Source organism: Schistocerca serialis, chromosome 3, assembly GCF_023864345.2.
Source record: "Schistocerca serialis cubense isolate TAMUIC-IGC-003099 chromosome 3, iqSchSeri2.2, whole genome shotgun sequence".
Lineage (NCBI taxonomy): Eukaryota > Metazoa > Arthropoda > Insecta > Orthoptera > Acrididae > Schistocerca > Schistocerca serialis.
Window position 1 is genome coordinate 620,558,321 of NC_064640.1, and position 27,165 is coordinate 620,585,485.

Below are 27,165 nucleotides of genomic sequence, written 5' to 3' on the forward strand. Positions count from 1 at the left end.
TATAACGGCTTACCGCTGAAATTTTTCCCCAGACCAATGGCAGGCCTCCTGTAGAATGAAACTCTGCGATGAGTTATTGCATGCTCAGTTATTTGCGCAAAAATCTGCACAAAAAAGTCACTGCATGGATACTGGCCGTTAAAGAATAGTGAAAATGAAAAAATAAAATCTCTCAAAACAGTTTTGTGGCTGGGAATATCTCGTTTCAGTACCGAAATTGAAGCTTCTGTACGGATGTGATACGTTAAAGAATAGTGAAAATGAAGAAATAAAATCTCTCAAAACAGTTTTGTGACTGGGAATATCTCGTTTCAGTACCGAAATTGAAGCTTCTGTACGGATGTGATACGTCACAATATAAGCTATAGACACAGTTGTCTGTAGTTTTATGCGTAGTTATGTGGCGACAGGAAGGGCATCCGGCCACCCCTTCAATTAACCATGCCAACTCCGACAGTAACGATGCCGACCCTGCGAAAACTGCGGGACAAAGGCACAAGTTAAAGAAGAGTTTTAAGCGTAGTTATGTGGGAGGAACATCCTTGGTCAGATAGAAAGCTGAGAGAGGATAGGTCTGCAGAAGTGGCTATCTTTGGCGCAAGTTGGTCCGCTGGTAGATGGTGTGAGGTGCCGGTTTCTTGTAAGGTGTATGAAATGTGATCACCGGTGTGTAAGAGCGTGCCATATGCTGGTCATTGGCATCGCTTATCGTTGAGGTATGAAGCTTCTCAGCAAAACTTAATTTGTGTTATTGCACGCCAATACATGTGCTGGTTATTGTAGTATGCTTTCCTGATCCTGTAATAAACCGACCGTTGTTTGTCCCACTAATACTCAAACAGAATACATGAAGATGTCTTTCCAGCAATACCTTTTCATATATAACTACCTTAACATAAACCTGAGCATCAGACGTATTGTTAATGATTTGCACAATGGTCGTAATGAACGCTGCGTGGGTGCAGTATGGTAACGAGTGTGGTTGTACTTCAATAAACGCCTATATTGCGGAGTGTCGTATCAAGCAGAAAGGTAATAGTCATGAATCACATTTCTTTAGTTCACATTTTAAAAGGTTTACTTGACGAAGGAAACTTTAATATGACGTACTTGCCTCAAGCTTCACAACAGCACGGCAAAGCAAATATTTTTTTCTGTCTCCTAATTCCAAACGTATTCCGTTTAATTTATACACTGCTAGAATTACTCAGCGACAGCAATGTCAGTTTCATTATAATGGGTGCAATATGCTTCGCCTAAAATGTGGCCACACAGTGTACAGTGTGAAAATAGATACTTAAAAATCTGCAGACAGACCTACTGCACAAGGGATGTAAAACTGTGGTATTATTCAGTCTATTTGAAAGCCACAGTTCACTGCAGGCGTTTGCATGTTTTTTTGTGTGGGCATAGATACGAGATTCATATTTATGAACAAATAGAAAAATACGCGATAGAACAGAATTCTTTAAATGTGTGACTACCGACACATCAAAATTACAGGTATTGTTTTCAGCAGCCAAAATAAACAATCGGTTCATTGGTGAAATATGTGTATATATATATATATATATATATATATATATATATATATATATATATATATATATATATATATATATATATATATACCTGAAATGTATTGCACACAGAAGAGAGGATGCACTACAAAAGAATTCAGATAAATGAATGTTGACAGTGAAGATTTGAATAGAGTTCCCAAGGCTCTATTAAGCCCGAAAGAATTGTGTGTACCACTATATATGATTCTAGCTCTCACTTCAGTGGAGCTTAATAGATGCTCTATTTGCAAGACATCCCTAGCCTCATTTTAATATACATCTTAAGTATAAGAAGTACGAATCTGAAGATTTAGTGACATTAATAATATGTGCCAATGTTTGTTATTGTGCCAATGTTTAGTAGTGGCTAAAATGAGTTCTGTTTATTTTGATGGTATATGGCAGCTGGCTAACTCTAGAGCTTTCCTGGCCACTCATTTCATTTCTGAGGATTTGTCCCAATAATTCACTTATTTAAACTCTAGGACTTTAATGAATTGTTCTAGAGTTCCATATCATTTCATCAGACTCTTCTTCGTATACACTTGTTGTAGAAAGCTGTTTAGAACACAGAGCTCCCAGATCCACTTGTGAAGGAAGGAGGACACTTTTATTCTGCTGTATGCAGGGACTCCTTTGAAGTCGGGCAATTATTTATCCAGTTCCGCAGTAACAAATGCCTGTTGGGAATTTCATAATCTGTTGTGATGGAAAATAAACTATGAAGAGTGAACTAATATAATCATTTACTCACTTACATCAGTCGTTATAAACCAGTTAAGAGTTGCTCTATGGAATGTGGGCTGCTACCAGAGCAGGATGTGCTAATTTGTGTATGACACATTGTAACTGCTGTCAGGTGTCGGAGGACCTTCCATCTTGTGTTTTTTTTTTAGTATCTGAGCTGTAGTGTAAAAGTAGCAACTTGTTTTAGTATTTCTTTTAAGATTGGTTGCCTTATCATGCTTCTTAGTTTTCGTGTAAGTGGGTGACCAGTCATTATTGTCTTGCTGATAGTTATTTTAGGCCCAGTATCCTTCTGTGACGGATATTAGGGTCCTGTAATTGCACTTTTTGTCTGTCGTATACTACCGTCAACATTAATCTTATTTACTAGTTACTCAGTCTGGCTGAAAGTCTTGTATCCGGAGTATGTAATTATGGGATGATTGTTGTTAAATGTTGATGGACTGTGTTATCAGCCTACATTTCATGTCCTCAAACAGCAGTTGAAGCAAATTTACTTACCTTTCAATACAAGTCACCTGCAGCCATATAATACTCCATTCAGTGAGTCAGAATTCTTCAGTACCTGAACCCTTTGCACTGACACGGCACCAGGGTGACTACATCCACAGCTAAATGCTCAGACACCTACTGGTGGAATGCCATAGGACATCATTGCCATTTTCAGCTGTATCTGGAGTAAGGGTGAGTTTTCATCTCAATCGAGAGACAGTGTGACCATTCAGTACTGAAACCAGGTCAACACTGCATTGAGTGGGACATCAATAGTCTAATTAATCTCACTGATGTTCTCTGCAAGTTGATTGAATGTATGGTGTGCCAGCAGCTGTATTGGTAGCTTGAGGCTTGGGTTCTTTTGGCTTTATCCTAGGGCAGTTTTCGCTAAGGCAGTTTTACTGCAATTTGGTCTGCTTGGAGCCTGCTATCCAGATAGCTTTCGCCTAGCGTCAGTACCTTATCACTGACTTCTTCAACTTGCAGAAGGCTTATGATGCCACCTGGCATCATCACATCTGTGTTACCTACGTTACTGGGTCTCCAGGTTCCCTCCCAATGTTTTTCTACTAGCTCCTAATGGTCTAGCTGCAGCTGTGGGGTCTACAGTGTCACCCTCCCTGTATGCTGATGAATTTTGCCTTTACTGTTGCTCCTCCACTATGGGGTGATGTTGAATGCAGGGTGCCATACTAAGGATACAGTCCTGGGCTCTCACCTATGGCTTCCGGTTTTCAGCTGCCAAGACATATGTCATGCACTTCTGTCATTGTCGTACTGTCCATCCACAACTAGAACTCTACCTCGACAATCAGTTTCTCAATGTGGTGGAGTTGTATCAGTTTTTGGGACTTATCTTTTGTGCCCAGGTGGCCAGCCGCTGTGGCCGAGCTGTTATAGGCGCTTCAGTCCGGAACCGCGCGACTGCTACGGTCGCAGGTTCGAACCTGCCTCGGCCATGGATGTTTGTGATGTCCTTAGGTTAGTTAGGTTTAAGTAGTTCAAAGTTCTAGGGGACTGATGACCTCAGACGTTAAATCGCATAGTGCTCAGAGCCATTTTTTTTATGCCCGGTTGATGTGGCTTCCCCATCTTCGCCAACTTAAGGGAACATGCTGGTGACAACTTAATACTCTTTGCAACCTCAGTAACACCAGCTGGGGTGCAGACCAATCACTCTATCCTTTTGCGGCTTTAAAAGCCCTGATCCTGTCTTGTCTTGATATTGGGAGTCTCGGCATCCCCTTGAAGCATTGTGGGTGCTGGATGCGATTCACCATAGCGAGGTCAGACATGTGACAGGTGCCTTTCGGACCAGCCATGTGAACAGCCTACTCGTGGAGGCTTAGGTACCTCCATCACAGATCAGGTACCAACCACTGCTGCTCAACTATTTGATACACATTCACTTCTCCCGTGAGCATCCAAACTATCATGTCCTTTTTACTGGTAGGGAGGGTCACCTTGCTTGTCAGGAAGCGATTGTGTGTGTACCCCCATTATTGAATTTGTCTCAACCTATCTGTTGGGTCTAAAGACTGTTCAGCTCATGATTTTTTTGGCACCTGTTCCAGGCCATCTTTGATGCATTTATGGGTTTGTAAGTGGTATACACTGACGGCTCAATGGTTGACAGCCAAACCAGTTTTTGCCTGCACACATGCAAGGTGTAGTGAACTACGCTACCTGCCGAACATATGCAGTGTATTCAGTGCAGAATAGAAAGCACACTCAAGCCCTTGGTCACATTCGTTCTTGTCCCAGTGAGATGTTCTCAATCAGCAGTTACTCTGAATAGTCTTCAAGCTATCAGTGAGTGCTACCTGCGATAGCCATTGGTTGTGACTATCCAGGGCCTAAGTTTTTACTTCCAAGCTGGATGGGTGGTCATCTTTGACTGGACCCCAGGTCATGTTGGGATCCCAGGGGAAAAACCTGCTGACTGGTTGGCAAAGTGGGCTACCAGGATGCCAACTGGAGGTGAGGGTACAGGAGCTGGACATCCAGTTGACTCTATGCCATCAGTTGTTGCAGGCTTGGAACACAGATTGGTGTGCCCTGGTTTCTCTGAACAAACAAGCTATAAAGGACACTACTACCCTGTCCCCCCAGGGGATCCACAACTCTTTTGTGGATACGTGCGTAGCGAGCATGGGACCCCGAGCTAATGTGGCCTTCCTTCCTTTCCGGGCTGCATACCTTCCCTTTCCGCATCCTTCCCCATCCCCCATCTTCGCCCCCCCCCCCCCCCTCACCTCTGGCTCTTTCCTTCCCTTTCTCCCCCTCTGGGAGTATGGTTTGTGCCTACGACCGGAGACGGACGCTTGTAAATGTACCGTATTCTTCGCCTTCCTTGCTTGTATGTCTTCATCCTTCCTTTGTCCTTCCTTACCTCTTCTCTTTACCCTTTTCTCCGCTGCGGCGTTTGAGACCTCTCTTCTTTCCTTTCCCTTTCTCTTTCTTCCTCCCTGTGCGTGCCTGAAGGCCGACCCACGCACTTCCATGCGTAGCCGGTGACGGGGTAACGCATAATTCCCCGCCCCGGTTAGACAGGTAGGACACGTACGTACCCCCTGGTAACAGCCAGGCCCAGGGAGGGGTGATTACCTGAGCTGATACCTTCCGAAAGTGCCGATTGGTCCCTCCGTCCGTTTGTCGGGAGGTGTGACCTGAGGTGTGAACAATCACCTAAGGCGGGAGTGCCCTCAGAGAGGGCCCCCACAAGGGAGGAGCGCGCCATCGGAGACGCCGGTAATCATGGGGGATTCTTCCGCAATGGTTTCCTCACCTTCCACTATGTCTGCTCACAAACGTAAGTTCACTGAGTCTCAACCACAGTCAGTTCTTCCATCGTTGCCACAGTTCCTTGTTGTTTCTCGGTCTGACGAAGGTCACGACTTCTCCACGGTCAACCCTTTCATTATTCAGAAAGGTGTCTACGCAGTTGCAGGTCCTGTAAAGTCTTGTTCCAGATTACAGAATGGCACCCTGTTGTTAGAAACAGTCAGTGCCCTCCAGGCACAAAAATTGCTGCGTACCTCACTACTACACACCTTCCCTGTCCGGGTGGAACCGCACCGTACTTTAAATTCCTCGCATGGAGTCGTTTATACACGCTCCCTCGATGGATTTTCTGACGAAGAAATTCAGCACTACCTGTCTGACCAGGGTGTAACGGCTGTTCATAGGGTTATGAAAAGGGTTGACACAAACATCATTCCAACCCGCACTGTCTTCTTGACATTTGACAAAGTTCAACTCCCATCGAAAATCAAAGCAGGCTATGAGATAATTTCCGTTCGCCCTTACGTCCCAAACCCTACGCGTTGCTATCGGTGTCAGCGGTTCAATCACACCAGCCAGTCCTGTTCCAATCCAGCCAAATGTGTTGTGTGGCAAGGATGCCCATGAGGGTGCTTGTCCACCTCCATCCCCTCGCTGCATCAACTGTATGGGTGACCACGCTGCTCCCTCTCGAGATTCTCCCGTTTTTAAGGACGAAAAGCTCATCCAGGAAATTAGAGTAAAGGAAAAGGTGTCGACCTTTGGTGCTCGAAAATTATTCGCCAGTCGACAGCCCACCGTGCCTCAGAAAGGAAAATACAGCACTGTCCTTGCTACTCCTCGGCCAACAAAGGAGGCGGCCATGCAGACTTGCGACCTCACCTTTAGTGCCATGGTCGTCAGATCGGCCAGTGCAAAGATCGCCCGTTCAACCTCACCAATTTCGCCTGCCCACTCTCTGGCTCACCCTTCGTCGAGTTCTGCTAAATCTCGAGCCCACAAGTCAGACACCAAGACTTCGAAAAAAGAGCATACTCGTGAAGAGTTTTTACGTACGGTAACTTCCCAACCATCGGTTCCTCCTTCCTCTAAACATCATACTTCCAAGAAGGCTACAAAGAAACCCAGTTCCTCTCCTTCTCCGCCAAGGCATGTCCCATCTACAGCACCACCTGGCGGAAATTGCCCTCGGCCATCTTCTGTGTCGCCGAGGCGCACTGCTGGCGGCCGATCAACCGGCCGATCGCTGTTGGCAGGAGCTGCTCCTGACCAACCTATGGATCAGGATCTTCTGCCTTCGGCTGAATGCCATTCCATGCTGTCGGTCGCAAGCTCTGAGCAGTCGTTGAGTTGACAGCGACCTTGGTCACATTCCTCCATTTTCTGTTCACCCTATGTCCATTATCCACTGGAATATCCGCGGTATTCGAGCCAATCGGGATGAATTGTCGATCCTCTTACGATCCTACTCACCGGTCGTCTTCTGTCTTCAGGAAACAAAGCTGCGTCCCCATGACCGCTTTGTTCTCCCTCATTTTAAGTCCGTCCGATATGATCTCCCCTCTGTTGAAGGCACTCCAGCCCATGGAGGACTCACGATTCTTCTCCATGAAACTCTCCATTATCACCCAATCCATTTAAACACTTCCTTCCAAGCTGTCGCCGTCCGTCTTTCCCTTTCCGGATACACGTTCTCTCTTTGTACTGTATACATTCCATCGTCCACACCAATGGCACCAGCTGATCTCCTTCATCTTCTTGGTCAGCTTCATCCCCCATATTTGCTGGTTGGGGACTTCAATGCCCACCACCCGCTTTGGGGATCTCCACATCCTTGTCCACGTGGTTCACTATTGCTGGATGTCTTCCACCAAGCAGATCTAGTTTGCATCAACACTGGGGTCCCTACATTTTTGTCTGCCTCCATGACAAATTTATCTCATTTGGACCTTGCGGTCGGTACTGTTCCGCTAGCTGGGGGTTCCAAATGGTTCGCCCTTGATGATACACACTCGAGTGACCACTTTCCATGTGTCCTTAGACTGCAGCCTCAACTGCCCTACATGCGTCCGCGATGCTGGAAGTTTGCCCAAGCCGATTGGACACTTTTTTCGTCTCTAGCGACATTCGATGACCGTCACTTTCCCAGTGTCGACGATGAGGTCACACATATTACCGACGTTATTCTTACAGCTGCGGAACATTCAATACCATGCACCTCCGAATTGCCCCGGCGCCCCCCAGTTCCTTGGTGGAACGAGGCATGCCGTGATGCAATACGTGAGCGGCGACGTGCTCTCCACGTTTTCCGCCACCATCCTACTTTGGCCAACTGTATCCGCTATAAGCAGTTCCGAGTGCGATGCCGTCGTGTCATCCGCGATAGCAAGAAGGCAAGCTGGAAATTCTTTATTAGCTCATTTAACACCTTCACTCCCTCCTCGGAAGTTTGGACTCTGCTTCAACGGTTCTTAGGCGCGCCTAGTTTCTCCCCGGTCTCTGGGCTCACTGTCGCCCATGACACATTAATGGACCCCGTCGCAATTTCTAACTCGTTCGGTCAGCACTTTGCTGAGATTTCGAGCTCTTCAAATTACCCGCCAGCGTTTCTCCCGAAGAAATGTGCAGCGGAAGTGCAACCTCTTGCTTTCTCCTGTCAAAATCGCGAAAGCTACAATACTGTTTTCTCCTTGCGGGAACTCCAACATGCACTCTCTTCTTCTCGCTCCTCCGCCCCAGGACCGGATGGTATCCACGTCCAAATGTTGCTGCATTTATCAACCGATAGTCTGCGTTACCTCCTTCGCCTTTATAATCGAATTTGGACCAACAGTACTTTTCCCAGACGGTGGCGGGAAGCTATTGTCGTTCCTGTTCCAAAATCTGGAAAGGACAAACATCTCCCCTCTAGTTATCGCCCCATTTCTCTCACGAGTAGTGTCTGTAAGGTTTTGGAGCGTATGGTGAATTACCGTTTAGCGTGGTGGCTGGAATCCCGCAGTCTTTTAACACCTGCCCAATGCAGATTCCGAAAGCATCGTTCTGCAGTTGACCATCTTGTTGATCTCTCCACTTACATCATGAACAATTTTCTCCGGAAACGCCAAACAGTAGCAGTATTTTTTGATCTGGAGAGAGCATACGATACCTGTTGGAGGACAGGCATCCTCCGCACACTGTTCTCTTGGGGCTTTCGAGGTCGGCTGCCCCTTTTTCTTCGCGAATTTATGGCAGAGCGCACATTTAGGGTGCTGGTGAACACTACTCTCTCCCGTACTTTCTCCCAAGAAAACAGGGTACCCCAGGGCTCCGTGCTGAGTGTTGTACTGTTTGCCATTGCCATCAATCCAATTATGGATTGTCTCCTTCCTGATGTCTCGAGCTCCCTCTTTGTGGACGATTTTGCGATCTACTACAGCTCTTAACGGACCAGCCTTCTTGAACGACGTCTTCAAGGATGTCTCGATCGCCTCCACTCTTGGAGCATCGAAACCGGCTTCCGTTTTTCTCCCAGTGAGACCGTTTGTGTTAATTTTTGGCGAAGTAAGGAGTTTCATCCGCCCTCCTTACATCTAGGTCCTGTCAACCTTCCGTTTTCAAACGTCACTAAATTCTTGGGTCTTATGTTTGACAGAAAACTGTGCTGGTCCTCCCACGTTTCCTATCTTTCGGCTCGCTGTCTGCGATCCCTTAACACCCTCCGTGTCCTGAATGGTACCTCCTGGGGAGCGGACCGAGCAGTCCTTCTCCGCCTCTATCGCGCCTTAGTGCGCTCGAAATTGGACTATGGAAGCATAATCTACTCCTCTGCTCGGCCGTCTATTCTTCGGCGTCTCGACTCTATCCACCACCGTGGATTACGTTTAGTGTCTGGAGCTTTTTACACCAGCCCTGTGGACAGCCTTTATGCTGAGACTGCTGAACCTCCGCTGTCCAATCGGCGAGCAGTCCTTCTGAGTCGTTATGCTAGCCATCTGTCTTCCATGCCTTCTAATCCAGCCCATGACATTTTTTTCGACGCCTCCTTTGATGTAGGGTATGCAGGCCGCCCCTCCTCCCTACTACCACTGGGAGTCCGCTTCCGTCAACTGCTCCATTCTCTTTCCTTCCGCTTTCCTAAAACCTTCTTGACAACTTGGGGTACAGCACCGCCTTGGCTCCGTCCCTGGATCTGCCTGCTTCGTGACCTTTGTCGATTTCCCAAGGATGGTACCCCTTCACTTGTTTATCGTTGGGCATTTGCTGCTCTATGTGCACAAATGACGGACGCCACATTTATTTACACCGACGGCTCGAAAACATTGTTAGGTGTAGGGAGTGCCTATATTGTTGGCCATACCCCAAATCACTTTCGGCTTCCCGACCAGTGTTCGGTTTATACTGCGGAGCTTTACGCTGTTCTCCAGGCTGTCCACTACATCCGCCGCCGTCAGCGGATACAGTACGTTATCTGCTCAGATTCTCTCAGCTCTCTCCTCAGTCTCCAAGCTCTTTATCCTGTGCACCCTCTGGTCCACCGGATTCAGGACTGTCTGCGCTTGCTCCACCTGGGGGGCGTCTCGGTGGCATTCCTCTGGCTCCCGGGACACGTTGGTATCTGTGGAAATGAGGCGGCCGATATTGCAGTCAAGGCTGCAGTCTCTCTTCCTCGGCCAGCTATTCAATCGATTCCCTTCGCCGATCTACGGAGCGTTCTATGTCTACGTGTTGTTCATTTATGGCACACGCATTGGTTGACACTTACCCATAATAAATTGCGGGACATGAAAGCTCTTCCCTGTGCTTGGACCTCTCCCTCCCGAACGCGTCGTCTGGAGGAGGTAATTTTAACTAGACTCCGGATAGGGCACTGTCTTTTTAGCCATCGACATCTTTTAAGCGGCGATCCTCCCCCACTCTGTCCCCACTGCTCTCAGCTGTGGACGGTAAGACACCTTTTAATTGAGTGCCCCTATTTTAATCCGTTACGCTCCCGTCTACAGCTATCGCCTGATATATCGTCGATTTTAGCAGATGACACGCGCTCAGCCGACCGCGTTCTCAAGTTTATTAGTGCCAGTGAAATGACGTCAGTCATTTGAAGCTTTTTTTGGGGACAACCAACCCCTTTCTGTAGTGGATTTTTAAGCCTTCCTTCTGCTTTTAGTTTCTCCAATTTTATGACTTTCGTTCCCATTGCTGCTGCTACCCTGTGGCAGTCCTGCCTTTGTATTTCTCGCAAGGAATCTACGTTAGCCACACTTGGCTGATCCATGGTCACGTCATAGGATCAGGATCCACCCCACTCTTGGTATGGTCCCTGTCTAACAGTGGCCCCTATCCTACTGGGCTGCCATAGTTTGCTCACATTATAATGAAACCTTAAACTTGCGAACATGCTGCCCGTGGTGCAAGCGGACAATGCCAAAGCTGCTGATGTGGTTTAATGTTGTACATGTGAATCTGGTTTCTACTCCTCTCTGTGAGACAGTGTCACTTGAGAGATTGGAGGAGAGCCCCATTGTCTGTGATGACCCGGGTCTCCCATGGCTACCATTGCTCAGTGGTCCAGCCTGTCTTCTGCCCTTCCAACTTTTTAAATTCTTGTTTTACGTCTGTCATTGATGTACTGTCTCGTCGTCATCGTCTCTCTCTTTCCTGAAATTTTATCAACTTGTCTGCATAGCTAATTTTATTGTGGTATTGGAGGGTAAGGAAACAGTGTCGGGTGCAGAGGGTGCATCTCCCATTGTATAACTTGTTCTTGGGGCCTCCAGCTTCTGTCTGGGTGGAGCAACTCGCCTACCTTCAACCTCTTACCCCTCTTTCACTTCTACTTGCATCTATCTCTTGGTCTTATTGATTACTGGGTACAATTTGGTTCATCAGAATTTGTCTTCTGTGTCCTTCATCTTTATGGACTATTTCTGGCTTGGCACATATAGGATGGAGGGACTGATGACCTCATAGTTTGGTCTTTTTAACCCCATCAATCCAATCCAATCTTGTTGATTCGCATAGCCTACTGGGGTCATGAGGAATATTAGATACTAGTAGACAGCTTTGACCAGTGGCACAATGTTAACAGCTGCTGTGGTGCTACATCTTGGTGTGTATTTTCATTTTTATTGTTAGTTGGCAAAGCCAGTGAATATGATAAAAACCCTTGTTGTAGTGGCAGATTGATTTGTAGTACAGCCCATCTGAAAAAATTGCTGCCCTGTTGTTTACTAGGTTTGTAGCATGTTTCCTATGTCACTGGTCAAAGCCAATGACTAGTGTCGAACATTCTTATTTAATTGCCTACTGTGCCATATACATATTACTGGATAAGTCATTCATAATTAGATAATAATATGAACAGAATCGGAGGATGAGAGCTCCCAGTTGGACAAATACTGATAGCTTGATACAATATTCTTTCCTGCTGACACCCTTTATTACCTACTGGGTAGATAAGTTCCAAACCATTTTATGTCATTTCCTGTTACACCACAATATTCGTATTTACTTTAAAGGATATTGTGATTTATACAGTCGAATGCCTTTGACACATCAGAATATACCAGTGCCCTATAGTTTGTCTGATGAATTATGTTCATTCTCATCTTTCATGATTTTTGTTTTATGTACATTAAGATATGGTCAAAGGCATGTTTCTGACTACAAATAATATATTTGCTGTTCAGTATTTTGCACTATGCTTTATAATGAGCTATGCCATAAACATCACAGCTGTTTCTGACAGTTTCCTTTTTGTCTTGTGAGATACCTTTGTTCTTCAGCAATCCAATGCTTTTCTCCTTCAGACTTTCATCTAATCTTATTTACTTTTGGTGGAAAACAGATTTCAGATAAAATATGGACTTTGTTACTAAAGTGTTGTATTTTCCATTCATGTCAAGATCACTATGTACTTCACTCTAGTTTACCTCTGTGAGAAATTTCCTAAAATAATCCGTCTTCGACTTACTAACTACTATTCTGAAGTCAGATTTAATAAGATTTTGTATACCGATTAGCATTAACATTTAACATGAGGACCTTCAAGTCATTATCTCAGAGGCCACTGTGTGTGGGTTTTGTAACATGGTACAGTATTGTTCATTGCACCTTTCTATAAAGATATTGTGGATTACTCTTTCTGATAATCATATATCCTAATAGAAATTAGTTAAATTATAATTCTATCAGTTGCAGTAAATTCTTACCAAATGAATTCAAGAAAATCAGTATTAAAATCATCAGAAACTATTGTTTTACTTCTATTTTTTTCAGCTGTTAAATAAGCCATTGGAGTCACAAAGTGAATTTTACTGTACATTGAGGTCTGCAAAGTTATTCTTTTGTGCATATCTGGTAGGCTTTGTATGTCAGTAACTTTTCCTTTAACACATGTTTATGGAGTATGAGATGTGACGTTTTAAATGTAATACATTTAGGTCTGTGACAGCTATAATTTGTTAAACTAATGTCTAATATCTGCTGTATAATAATTGTTATTGTTATAAAAGCTGTGAACCAGATGAAATATGCTTGTAACAAGAAATCGACAAATTTTCTACACAGATGTAGCATTTGACATTGGTGAACAGGTGAAAATTGTCGCTCCCTGACCAAAGCTTCAGTACATACAATTCAGACTCATTTCATAAGATCTAAAATGATACATGGGGCAGCAGTGTGGGCAGAAATTCCAGTTATCATTACGTCTGTTTTTACGCTTAATAAGTCATATTTGACAAGTTCTGTTTTTTTCACAATTAAAAATGTCAGTACATCATCTGCCATGCTTCCTGTTCTGTGGTCACTGAAGTTTCAAGCAGAGATAAAATACCACTTTGTTTGGAAGATCCAGATTGTACCTTGAAAAGAAAGAGGGTTGATAGATGAAGGAGTTGGGGGATATAGAGTAATACATGAAGATTAGTACATATAGTTACAGCTGTATTTTTTGTTAACGTGTAATTGTATTTTAAAAGTTTGGATGGCCTTTGTGAAGCATCTGTTATCATTAAAAGAACACGTGGAACTTATCACATCAGCTGTCATATGTCATCATTCTTGTAACATTTCAATTTAAGGTACCTTTTGTAATTTTCTCTCTGTTGTAATGTATGTTATTTTTAACAGGGTGTGTTTTGGGCATGTGCCCTCCAGCGAGGCGCTAAAGTACAACCACCCCCGCCTGACCATGCTGAACCTGGCAGGTAGTGGTGTCCTGCCTGTGGACTCTGCTGAGTTAACTACTGTTGATGAGCCTGAAAATGGCCAGCTGCCAGATGTTGTTGTTGAAGCCAGCATGCTGGCACCACCTGCAGAACCTCCTCAGTCTGAAACATATCTATCAATTGCTATTCAAGTATTCATCCCATTTCTTATAGCAGGTCTAGGCATGGTCGGGGCAGGATTGGTGCTAGATGCTGTGCAGGTAATGTCTAAAATTATGCTATGAAAATGGTGATAAGAAACTTATACATTTTATTGAAAATTGGATGCCAAGATGTGAAACTGTTATAGACACCATACCAGAAGTATAGTTAAACATTGTTATTGCCTGAATGATGGTTATGACAAACACCCTTCAAAGTGGTCTCTGTATTCCCCTCTTTATACAGGTGGTTGTGGAACTTTGGCTGTTCAGCACAGAATGTCAAATCAAAACACCTTTTAAGCTATCTAAATTTCCAAATTGTTATTTCATTGAGCAACTAGTTTCAGTGATATATTTGTCTAACAGTCAGTATGTGAAGTGATTGCTGTGTCAAAAATCTATTGACACCAGTCATTGAATGCTGGCCCCTGTTTTGACTGGACCAGAGGTGGGAATCTTCTACATGTCAGTCAGGGGGCCTGAAGATGGTGTAATGTATTGCTGAAACAGGTTGCTCAATAAAAGAAAAATTTGGAAATTTAGACGGCTGAAAGGTGTTTTGATTTGACATTCTGCACTTCAAAATCTCTCTCTCTCTCTCTCTCTCTCTCTCTCTCTCTCTCTCTCTCTCTCTCACACACACACACACACACACACACACACACACACACACACACACACACACACACACACGTGCTTGTGGGAACTGTGCGCTGGCGGGGGTTTGTGAATATGTATGTGTGCACACTTAGTTTTCATATTGTTTCAATCAGCTGTATGACATTTCAGGGACTTTATTCACTTTTTCATGTAAACATTTCCAGTTTTGTGTGTCCATACAACAATATACATGAGAAGCATCCATCCAAAACAGATTTTACTAACAAGGAAACCTCCCCATCGCACCCCCCCCCCCCACCCCCCCTCAGATTTAGTTATAAGGTGGCACAGTGGATAGGCCTTGAAAAACTGAACACAGATCAATCGAGAAAACAGGAAGAAGTTGTGTGGAACTATGAAAAAAATAAGTAAAATATACAAACTGAGTAGTCCATGTGAAGATATGCAGTATCAAGGAGAATGAGAGTTAAGGAGTGCTGTGGTCCCGTGGTTAGCGAGAGCAGCTACGGAACAAAAGGTCCTAGGTTCAAGTCTTCCATCCAGTGAAAATTTTAATTCTTTATTTCCAGTTTATGTGACAAACTCTTATGTTTTCATCACTTTTTTGGGAGTGATTATCACATCCACAAGAAAACCCTAAATCGGGCAACGTAGAAGAATCTTTTTACCCATTCGCTAAGTGTACAAGTTAGGTGGGTCGACAATATATTCCTCTCATGTGACTCACATGCCGTCACCAGTGTTGTATAGAATATATCAGACATGTTTTTGTGTGGAGGAATCGGTTGACCTATGACCTTGCGATCAAATGTTTTTGGTTCCCATCGGAGAGCCACGTCCTTTTGTCTACTAATCGCACGGTTAAAGTGCGGCCGCAAAACACAGACACTAAACTTATTACAGTGAACAGAGACGTCAATGAACGAACGGACAGATCATAACTTTGCGAAAATAAAGTAAAAGTTTCAACCGAGATAAGACTTGAACCAAGGACCTCTCGTTCCGCAGCTGCTCACGCTAACCACGGGACCACGGCGCTCCTGCGCTCACATTCTCCTTGATGTTACATATCTTGCACATAGACTACTCAGTTTGTATATTTTGCTTATTTTTTTCATAGTTCCACACAACTTCTTTCTGTTTTCTCGATTGATCTGTGTTCAGTTTTTCAAGGCCTATCCACTGTGCCAGCTAATAACTAAATCTGAGGGGGGTACGATGGGGAGGTTCCCTTGTAAGTCGCTTTTTCCGTCATTATCTGCAGAAATGTAGCATTTAAACTTGGTTACTTGATTGTATATACTTTTTGTTCTCAAGTCTTTTTCTCTCTTTTAATTGTCATAAACTGAGATACATTTATGATACCAAAATTTATGTACTTACACATTCATTCATATTGCTTGCCCCAATATAAAAAAGTGCCCAAAACCATCCCCATTTGAAATGTTCAGTAAGTTTTTTAAAATGCATAATTTTATGTGACATTCATTAGAACCATGTGGGAACAGGTTGCTGAATTTGTTATTCAAACTTCCAGGTGGAAACTTTCTTTATTAACGATATAGAAGACTAAGTATTTAAAAGTACCAATTGGACAATGTTGAAACCATATACATTAAGAACAGATATGACGTATTATTGAAAGCTGATAGAGCAACTGAGCGAGTGCAGTTTACCTCTTCTGTTGCAACTATGTGTGTAAAGGTATATTTGGTGCATCTGTATGTTGACTTCTTGGGAGCTACAGTGTTATACAAGTGGCAGAGGGTCTTGGGGAGAATAGCAGCTTCAGAAGAAATGTTGTTGGATTTCTCAGAACCCACTTGGAAAATAATTTTCTAAACAGGTGCTTCATGACTGTTTTGTGCAGCTAGGTTCAGACTATTTGTATGAAATGCCTTCAGGGTTCATAATTGTAAAGAAAGGTTTTCCACAGTGTCATTATTGATGTAGGATGACCGATTTGTGCACTCACCATGTACATTTTGATGAATTATAAAAAAAAAAAAAAAAAAAAATTCAGACACCATGTGCTTCATTACATCCAATCAATAAACTAAAGAGAGTTAACACTGAATGTTCAGCAACGTTACAGTTTGTGTGTTCAGAAACTTGGTGACTGACCTCACCTTCTCATTAGGCAGGAGACCACATGAGATATTATGTTTTCAGTTGATTCAAAGGCAGTATTGCAAGTAATTGAGAAGTGCGAACTTTCACATACAACAGCAAATTCCGAAATGTTTCGTGTGGACCTTCATCTTTACTTAATATAATTTTTTGCTTGTTATAATTTTAACTGTGGCTTAGTCTCCTATAAATGTTCGTACCACTCAAACAGGCAGTTTCTGGCCTTTTTTTCCCCCCCAGACCTTTCATCATTGTTGCTGAAATGTTTTTTGGAGGGTTCTCTCCCTCTCGCCCCTTTTTTCCTGAGTTATTGTGGTTTGCCACAGAAAAGTGAAGGAACATTAAAGAAGGAAAAAAAAAAGCACAAAAGAAAGTGGTAAACCATGTTTTTGGACATTTTTAGCTTCTACTCGTGTCCTAAAAATATGCACTTTTGTGGAAATCTGCCCAGAACAAGGCTAAAGAATATTACATTTGTTTAAAAAATTGCTTCCCTATGACTTCTTCAGGTGAATAGTTAAAGTGTAAATGCAAAGTTAAAATGTGTGTTTTTGGTCTGTAGCAGTCCAGTCATGCACATTCACTCACAGATAAAAAAACGCACACACTTCAGTAGTCAAATCTAATTTATGGTTAGGAACTTCATTGAATACGCCTTAGTTAGCTACACTACACCTTGTGTGTAGAGATTGCAGGTTTCTGTCAAAGGTAATTTGTTAATTATGATGTTATTCTTGGGTCTGGCAGAAAAATATTTCTCTAGAACAGTGGAATATGTTAAACCACTAGAACATGGGGAAGTGATTGTTTGACCCCTAAAGGAATTTGTGTTAAAAAATCTGCAATTTAATTCATGATGTGGTTAAAGTAAGATCTCTGTTTTTTCCGTTTGTTTGTACATCATGTACTCATTTCAGTCAAAGCCTTAACTTGATGTTCTAACATGTTTAGATTACTGTTTCCTACCCAAAAATTTGACCTGTTTTTAAAATTCCTATCATTTTGTCATTCATTTAACTTGTTTCTAGACACTGAAATCAGTTTCAACAGATTATTTATACTTTTCATACACATTTTGCACAGATGGCCTTTTATTTATTTATTTATTTTTGCATTTCTCTCGGATGATGATCTCGCTTCCTTTGCACATTCCAGTATGAAACTTCATTTGCTTTTTTGATTTGCGCAGATTTTTAGCCGCTTCTTTGCTCCATTAACTTTTGTGGTCCTGTCCTTCCCCATGTGTGAGTTCATTTACCAGCTGAAGAATGAATGCTTTCCTCTTCCATATATTTTTTGTTATTTGATTGTAGATGATAACAAATTTATTGCTGTCATGTCTAGGATATTGTAAAAGACATGAATCAGTCATATGCTGCAAGAAATCATTTGATCAGCTATGTCTGTACGACACTTTGTAACATTATGGAAGGTAGCCGTTTCTGGTTTGTTATTCTTTTCTCCACTCACATACATGTACATACTTTGCAAGCCACTGTATGGTGCATGGTGGAGGGTACCTTCTTGCCTCCCACTGTTGAAGAGCAGTTCGGGGATGGCGATTGCGCCTTTCAACACGATCGAGCACCTGTTCATAATGTGCAGCCTGAGGCGGAGTGGTTACACAACAGTAACTGCCCTATAATGGACTGGCCTGCACAGAGTCCTGACCTGAATCCTATAGAACCACTTTGGCATGTTTTGGAATGCTGACTTAGTGCCAGGCCTCACCGACCGACATCAATACCTCTCCTCAGTGTGGCACTCTGCGAAGAATGGGCTGCCATTCTCCAAGAAACCTTCCAGCACCTGATTTAACGTATGCCTAGGAGAGTGGAATCTGTCATCAAGGCTAAGGGTGGGCTAACACCACATCGAATTCCAACATTACCGATGGAGGGCATCACGAACTTGAAAGTCATTTTCAGCCAGGTGTCCGGACACTTTTGATCACATAGTGTAGCAATTTTATATAGGACCAGAGTTTTCTCAGGTTCTCGACAAGATCTTTTGCTAAGGTAAGACAGCAGAAAGTGTTACATGCTTCACATATTGATCTTTTTACTGCATTTTTCTACTAATTTTTGTAGTTTTTTTATTTATGTGTTTATTTTTATTTTTTGTATATAAAAAGAACCCTGGATGCTAGTCCCTCTCAAGAGGCTCCATAACATGCCATACATTGGAGCTCCTGACTAGCAAACTTCTGCCCCATATGCCTACTCAGATCCTAATGGAGGTGCAGCCACTTGCCCACTCACATGCTGAATGAGCGAGGCCACATGGCCAGTCTCCACATTGACTCTTTACCTTGAGCAGCATGAGTGAGTTACAGTCTGCCACTCACGCTGAGATGAGGCGATTCTCCCGTGTCGGGTATGCTGTAAGCTGCCTCGGCAGCAGAGCTCTTGAGCAAAACACGCAACATCTGAGGTGCACTGTGCAACGTGCCAGGTTCTCTGTTACCTTTATACCCTGAGCAAGCAGCCTGTAATCAACTGACCACAACCAAAATCTTCTTCAGCTGTTTGCAAACTGGCCAGCTGCTCCTGCATCCTAAAACAGTGTGCACGTACGTTCTGTCCATCCTAGTACTACCAACTTTAGTTAGTTTCTTGGCAAGCTGGAGGGATGTCACTTTCCTTCATTTCTTTAAAAAGAGCTCCATGAGGTGAAGGGCTACACACTGTCCCAATGGCTGGCTGTCTAGTCGGTATTCCTACTCGCTACTTAGGTACGGGAAGGCATTGCAAATTTCCTGAGATGCCTTGTCTGCAGCTATCCAGAACTGTAGTCCATATTTGTCAGGTTTGTTTGGCATAAACTTTGTAACACTGTACTTTGCTTTACATAAAAAGTAACTGCTCATTAACTGTCATATTTTCACCAGGACAGTAACAGCAGAGGCAGGTTTGCATAAAGTTGTTCCATAGTTCGCAGTTAAGAGTGAACTAGTCACTAGACATGCACTGAGCTCAGGATGACTTCTCATCAAAACAGAGGAATTTAATAAGTACGCGGAATGTCTCTCTTCTCATTTTATCCCTGATGAAATTAGGTTCTCAAGAACAAGGTGAAGGGTCATCCAATTGAGCATCTTTAGCACAAAAGTGCTTCTCATACATGATGCCAATCATTGCATCCAGTTCCTCCAACTGTCCAGTCCAAGTGGTGTATTTATTTCATTCCGATTGCTTGATTCTGTGTGTGTGGTTTTTTATGGTACACACCACTGATTCATCAAAAAGAAGTTGAAAACATTCATATTTGAGTCAACAACTCGGTTGCAGGCATATATAGTGGGCCCTCTTCTCTCCTTCAGAATGTTAAGAGCAGCCAGTCTTCCAGGTGATGGCATGTTAGCCATCTTCCATTTTGTTCCAGCTCTAGCTGCCATTTTCACTGTTGTGCTAGTTGACTTTTGAGACTTTTGAGACTGTTGTGGAAAGAATTGAGATGGGGAGACATCTCACTGTAACTCCTCCTTCGTCTCGCTACTTGCATCTTGGTGATTCTGGCAGACAATCACCATCTGAATCTGATAAGGCACTTTCTGATTCAATATATGAATTCTCCAGGATATGCAAAATATCTTCATTAGTATGGCCACACTGATGTGTGACATTGAATATACCTGTCACTGACAAAAATACACTATGTAACTGATGAGGCGAGTAACATTATGAACACATGAAATCCGACTGAAAAGTATACAGTGTCAAAACTTTTCTGACTTTGCGCTAATCATCATTCAAGGCAATGACTGTTGGACTGAAGCAGGTACCTTTGTAATTCTGAGAGCAGTGATACTCTAAAAACTAGTTATGCCAAGGGTCAATTGACTCCTTCTGCTGTTCTATGTACACATGAAATTGAGAAAATTCAGCGGCACACTATTGTCAAAGTGGAATAAATGAGGAACAGTCATGAAGTTTAGTGGAAAAATGTAAATTTTTTGCTGCAGAATGAAGTTCATAGGTATTTTGAACACCTTTCGTTGTTCTAGTGGTGTTGAAATTGGTGCTATTTTATGATAATAGTATTTTGTGTAAAAATTTATGTGGAAGTGAAACAGTTAAAACAATAAATTTATGGGCAATTGAAATTCATTATGCACAGTTCTAATGTCACAGTCTGAGTCTCTTTATTCCAGATGATCCAGGCTAATTGATACCATCCTATTTCTTTAACTATCTGGTGATAACAAAGAAACTATTACATACCACAAGAAATAACATAGTTCAGTACGGCGGAAGTTGTACTTGAAATAATGATTGATTACTATATATAGTTAGTCAAGCTTGTGAAAGGACCAGTGGTTGGTCACCTGCTGGTTCCTCATCAAGGTCATCAACATTTCAGCTAAGGTCAAGAATATCATACTCATCTTCATTGACCAAAGCATGTTCTTCTACATTTTTGCAGGATCTCTTGCAGCTGAAGCAAAGTTCAGCTAAGGTCAAGAATATCATACTCATCTTCATTGACCAAAGCATGTTCTTCTACATTTTTGCAGGATCTCTTGCAGCTGAAGCAAAGTTTTGAATACCTACTCAGCAGCCTTTCTTGCACTCACACAGGACCTGTTTTAAAATTGCAGCTGGTGAAAGATTCTGCAAAGTGGTGATTGATACAACACTGCTGTTGGATATTGTTCATCCCCAGTCCTCATGTCTGTGCTTGTAGCCTAGCCATTGATAAACCTACAAAAAACCTATCTTTGAATGCTGCTGTGTTGCTGCTGCTTGTTACATAATAAAACAATATAGATGTGGTGTCGCATCCCCTCATGTCATGCAAAACTAATATGTGACCCACTACAATTTCGTCAACTGCAAGATATGGATAATATAGGATTTGAAGTACGTTTCCTTTCGCTGTTTCCAAGAGTAAACCATTATTAGGTGTACACAGACCAGTGAAGGTGATCAAAAGATTGACATTATCATCCCAACATTGTTACCAGTTCATGTAATGGTGCAAAGTTAGTAGATGTGGTTACTATAATGGTGTCAGCATGTCCCTTAGCTTGTTAATGTACAATTTTGGCATCTGTGTATTTTTCGTGAATATTAATACCAAGTGACTTTTGTTTTTGGTGTTAGCAAGGAAAGTCTATTGGTACACTGTGTGCAATATTGCTTCTGTGAGATCTTAAATATTTAATGCTTTTTTTTTACATGTATCGGTAGCTTCTTTAGGATAGCCATCAACAACTACAATGCAATTGACTTGTATGTAGACTACATACGTTATGTAACTTGACGAATTTCTCTTCCCCTGGTGTTTAGAATAGGCACGAGGTATTCCTGCCTGTTGTAAGAGGTGACTAAAAGGAGCTTCCCACTTTTTGGCCTAATACATTTTTTTTCTGAAGTGTGGGCCACTTGGGGGAGGACATCTTACGTGGTGCACCATATATCCGTCGTGCATTACGATCTTCTGCACCTATTATTGTCATGCACTGCAACTGCACCCATATTCCAGCTATTGGGGTGAGGACACCTTATAGGGTGCATAATCTCCATCAATTGTCTGCTGTCTCCCCCCCCCCCCACATATATATATATATATATATATATATATATATATATATATATATATATATATATATATATATATATATATATATATATATATATAATTTCCACGCACCCAGTTTCCAGCTTGGTAGGCAGTCCATCATGGTGGGGCCATCATGTACCCTTTTGGTTGTAGCCTGTTGACAACACAGGAGGGACCCCACTGCTGATACCTGAGCTGCAAACTCTCCACATAAGCCAAGGAGTAGATACCTATCGTCTTGGGGCATCAGGACTCCCAGCAATGGCCATCATGCCAGGTAGGCTTTGCTGTGGCTGGGTGGCACCTGTGGGGAGAGCCCCTGATGAGAATGGGTAGCATCAGGGCAATGACCTGTGATGAAGCAAACCAAGTCATCTTTTGCTGGGGAACAAATGGCCCCAGCAGTCACTAAGAAATGGAAGGTTGAGTACAATGCTGTGACATGACCGCAAGTCATTCCCCTCCCTAACTACGCCATGTGAGGAACGTAGGGCTACAGAAAGAAGAGAGCCATAATTACCTCGTTATTTAGTGTGCAGCAGAACTGACGGGGACTTCTTTCTGCTACGGAGTCACTCTTTTTCGTAGAACACCTGGAGGATAAGTTTGGGGAAGTGGCAGCACTGTCCAAAATGCATGATGGGTCAGTCCTGATTCAGACAGCATCCTCAATCCAGTCATGAGTGTTACTTGCATGTGCCAAGCTGGGTGTTATTCCTGTTTTGGTCACACACCATAAAAGCCTCAACATTGTCAAGGGTATTACTTTTCATCATGATCCCCTGTTGCAGTCAGACAATGAGCTATGAGCTGATTTGAATCATAGGGATGCTCTCATCCTCTGGTGCGTCTATAGGGGACCGAAAGACAACAGGATTGCTACCGACGCCTCCATCTTGGCCTTTGAGGGTGATTCTTTACCTGAAAAGGTCAAGGTGATGGTATACCATTGTGACGTAAAACCATACATCCCTCCCTCAATGTCGTCATTTTAAGTTCTGGAAATTTGGGCATGTCTTCCCGGTGGCACTCCAGTGCCACATATCAATACTGCAGACATGCATTGCATCCAAATACTCCATGTGGCCCTCCTCCCACCTTTGTCAACTGAAGAGCACCACTCCATCTGCTCTCCAGACTGCACAGTATTCCAAAAGGTGTTGAAAATTATGGAGTACAAGACCCAATACAGGATGACTCACAGATAGGCTAAACTGAAATATGAAGGGTTGCACCTCATTTGATTACTCTCGTCTTACACTGCTGCAATGTCGCCGTCTTCCTCATTGGCGACAACACTCTCCTCATCTAAAACTCGTACAGTGGGCCCTACCACCCGATTCCATTCCCTCCCTCCCTCCCCCTTAGTGCTTGGGTGCACGTCTTCTTCTGTTGCTCCCAAAGTTTTTACTTTGGGGGCCAACACCTCTAGAAACTGCTGGGGACATCAGTCCCCACACTCCAGCTGGAAAAGCAACATCATCCTCTGGCTCCTCATGTGCGGAACGGGTCCCTTGGGACTCTCCCTTCAGAGATCTCACCAACTGACAGTGGCAGTAGCCAGTGGCTGAAGGAGGCACATGCTGCTGGTGGAAGGGCTCCATGCTCTTACTCTGCCTCTGTTGCTATTTCAGGGAAGCCCTCCCAGCATGTCCCTAAAGAGCAGCAATGGGACAAACGGATGAAGAAGAAATTGGTTAAGAAACATGACTGACATGACTGGTGTCCCCACTCCGCCACTCAAACAGTTCCATGTCGGAGGACAAGGTGGAGATTCTAGTATCCCTCGAAGATGTAGATATTGCCAACACTTCAGACCCAATGGTCCTGGATACTAGCACCCAGTCAGTGGCGACAGGTGACCCTGATGCATAAACTGCCTCCTTGGTCCCTTCGTACCTTCCCAGACGACTGATAGTGTACTCCTCCAGTGGAACTGTGGCAGTTTTTTCTCCTACCTGGCTGAGCTACAACAGCTTTTAAGCATTTCACCTGCTTTTTGCCTTGCCCTTCAGGAAACCCGGTTTCCTGCAATTTGGATCCCCACCGTTCGTGGCTATTGGGGGTACTACAAAAACTGTACTGACTGTAACAGAATGTCAGGTGTAATCTGTATCTATATCCTTACCTCCGTGTGTAGAGAACCTGTGCCCCTTCAAACACATTTAGAAGCTGTGGCTGTCGGGTGAGAACAACACAGGAAATTACCATCTGTAACATCTACCTTCTACCAGATTGTGAAATTCGACACCATGTTTTGGCTGCACTAATTTACCATCTCCCCTCACCTTTTCTACTTCTGGGTGATTTTAATGTCCATAACCCTTTGTGGGGTGGTTCCAAGATTATTGGCTGTGGTAAAGATGTCAAGGATCTACTGACTCTACTTGACCTTTACCTCTTACATACAGGTGCCCCCATCCATTTCAGTGTGGCACATGGCATACACTTGACCATTGATCTCTCAGTTTTCACTCCTGGTCTTCTCCCGTCTATCCACTGGAGAGCTCACAATGACTTGTGTGGTTGTGACCACTTTCCACTCTTCCTGTCCCTGCCCTGGCATCACTCAAATGGACACTAGTCCAGATGGGCTCTTACTAAGGCTGACTGGGGCACTTTCACATCCACTAACACTGTTGAATCTCCATTGTATGGCAACATTGGTGAGGTGCTCCAGACCATCACTACTAACGTTGTTACTGCAGAGGAATCGGCATCCCTTGTTCCTAAGGTTATCCCGGGTGGAAGTCAGTGCCTTAATGGTCACCGGAAATCTCTGCAGCCATTTGAGACTGTAGGCGGGTCCTCCAACATCACAAGTACCACCCGTCCCTAGAGTGCTTTATTGCCTTCAAACAGCTCCGTGTCTGGGTCGATCAACTCATCAAACTACAGAAGCAGGAGTATTGGGAACAATGCGTCTCCACCATTAGAACACAAACCTCTCTTTCCTGGGTTTGGACCAAGGTCAGACTCCTTTACGGATATCAGACCCCTCCCGCAGGTGTACGTGGACTTTGCACACATGCAGTTGTATATGTCGATCCAGAAGTAATCACTGAGCAACTCGCCAAGCATTATGCCCGCTCGTCTGCATCTGAGAATTACCGCCCTGCCTTTCGTCTCCTAAAACAGCAGGTGGAACGACAACACCTACCTATTGCTCCATGCCACCCTGTGCCGTATACTGCTCCCTTCAGTAAGTGGCAATTTCACAGTGCCCTTGCCAATTGTGCTGACATGTCCTCTGGGCCAGACCGCATCCATTCCCAAATGATTAAACATCTTTCAGCAGATTATTAGTGCCACCTCCTGTTGTCTTCAACCACAACTGCAGTGATGGAGAATTCCCGTTGCAATAGTGAGAAAGTATCGTCGCTCCAGTGATAAAACCTGGTAAGAAACCACTAGACATAGATTGCTGTCATCCTGTTAGCCTCAAGAGTTTTCTGTGCAAGCTGCTCAAACGTATGGTGAACTGGTGGTTGTGTTGGTTCCTTGAGTCTCGGGGTCTTCTGGCACTGTCCCAGGGTGGTTTCTGCCAAGGTCACTCCATGACTGACAACTTGATCTGCCCGGAGTCCGCCGTCTGAATGGCCTTTTCCCAGTGTCAACACCTTATTATCGTCTTTCTTGATGTGACGAAAGCCTACGGTACCGTGTGGTGACATCACATCCTTGCAACTCTGTACAAGTGGGGTCTCCGGGGCCCGCTCCCAATGCTCTGCATTTTCAGAGCTCGAGTCAGTGCTTCACACAGTTTGCTCCACATCCGAGAGAATGGGGTCCCACAGGGCTCTGTACTGAGTGTCCCACTCTTTTTAGTTGCCATTAATGGCCTTGCAGCAGAAGTGGGGCCCCTCAGTATTCCCTTTCTTATATGCTGACAATTTATGTAATTTCCTTCTGCTCCTCTTCCATTGATGTGGCTGAAGGTCAACTGCAGGGAGCTATATGAAAGGCGCAGTCATGGGCACTCGCTCACGGCTTTGTTTTCAGCCGCCAAGAGTTGCGTCATGCACTTCTGTCATCGTCGTACTGTCCACCCACATCTGAAACTTTACCTCAATAACCAACTACTTAATGTAGTTTAGACTTACTGCTTTTTGGGACTGGTCTTCGATGCCGACTTAGCTTGGCTTCCCCATCTTCATCACTGTAAGGAAGAGTGCTGGCGGCATCTTAATATTATACGATGCCTGAGACACACCAACTGGGCTGCTGATAGTCTTACACTGCTGCAGCTGTATTAAGCCCTTGTGCTGTCCTGTCTTGTCTATAGGAGCCAGGTGTGTGGTTCAGCCTTACCCTCAGCGTTGGGGGTGATGGACCCTATACACCACCGTGGAGTTCAACGTGCGGCGGGAGCTTTCCAAATGAACCCAGTGATCAGCCTCTTCGTGGAAGCTGGCGTTCCACCATAGCAGATCAGGTGACAACTGCTTGTGAATCATACTGCACACTTTCATAGTTCGCCTCACCATCCAAACTACTCTCTCCTTTTCCCTAACACGGTGGTCATCTCCCCCAATGGCGACCCAGATTGGGGATTCCAATTGCAGTCCATGTCCAGTCGCTTCTTACTCAACTTGGCAGTTTCCCTCTACCACATATCCTGCGGGTCTACTCAGGTACAGCTCCATGGTCCATGCCTCGACCACAGCTTCATTAGGACCTATCACAAGGCCCAAAAGGCTCAGTACCATCAGAGGCCCTCTGCTAGCAATTTTTCTCTATTGTCGGCAAGTTCCAGGGCTCAGAAATAGTCTACACCGATGGCTCTATGTTCAGTGATCACATTGGCTTCATGTTTGCTCACGTTGGATGTAATGAAAAGTGCTCCTTGTCATATGGCTGCAGTGTTTTCAGTGCAGAGTAGGTAGCCATATCTCACGCTCTTGAGCA

At 43.9% G+C, this 27,165-nt stretch overlaps 1 protein-coding gene across 1 annotated transcript in view; it reads left to right on the top strand.

Annotated features, from left to right (window-relative positions):
• Positions 1–598: 598 nt before the first annotated feature.
• Positions 599–27,165, top strand: part of LOC126470509 (solute carrier family 41 member 1-like) — a 111,467-nt gene continuing 84,900 nt past the window's right edge. The window contains exons 1-2 of the mRNA XM_050098404.1: positions 599–716; positions 13,701–13,998. Of these exons, the coding sequence (XP_049954361.1) occupies positions 13,762–13,998 (237 nt within the window). The 5' untranslated portion in view covers positions 599–716; positions 13,701–13,761. The remainder of the gene's footprint in view (positions 717–13,700; positions 13,999–27,165) is intronic.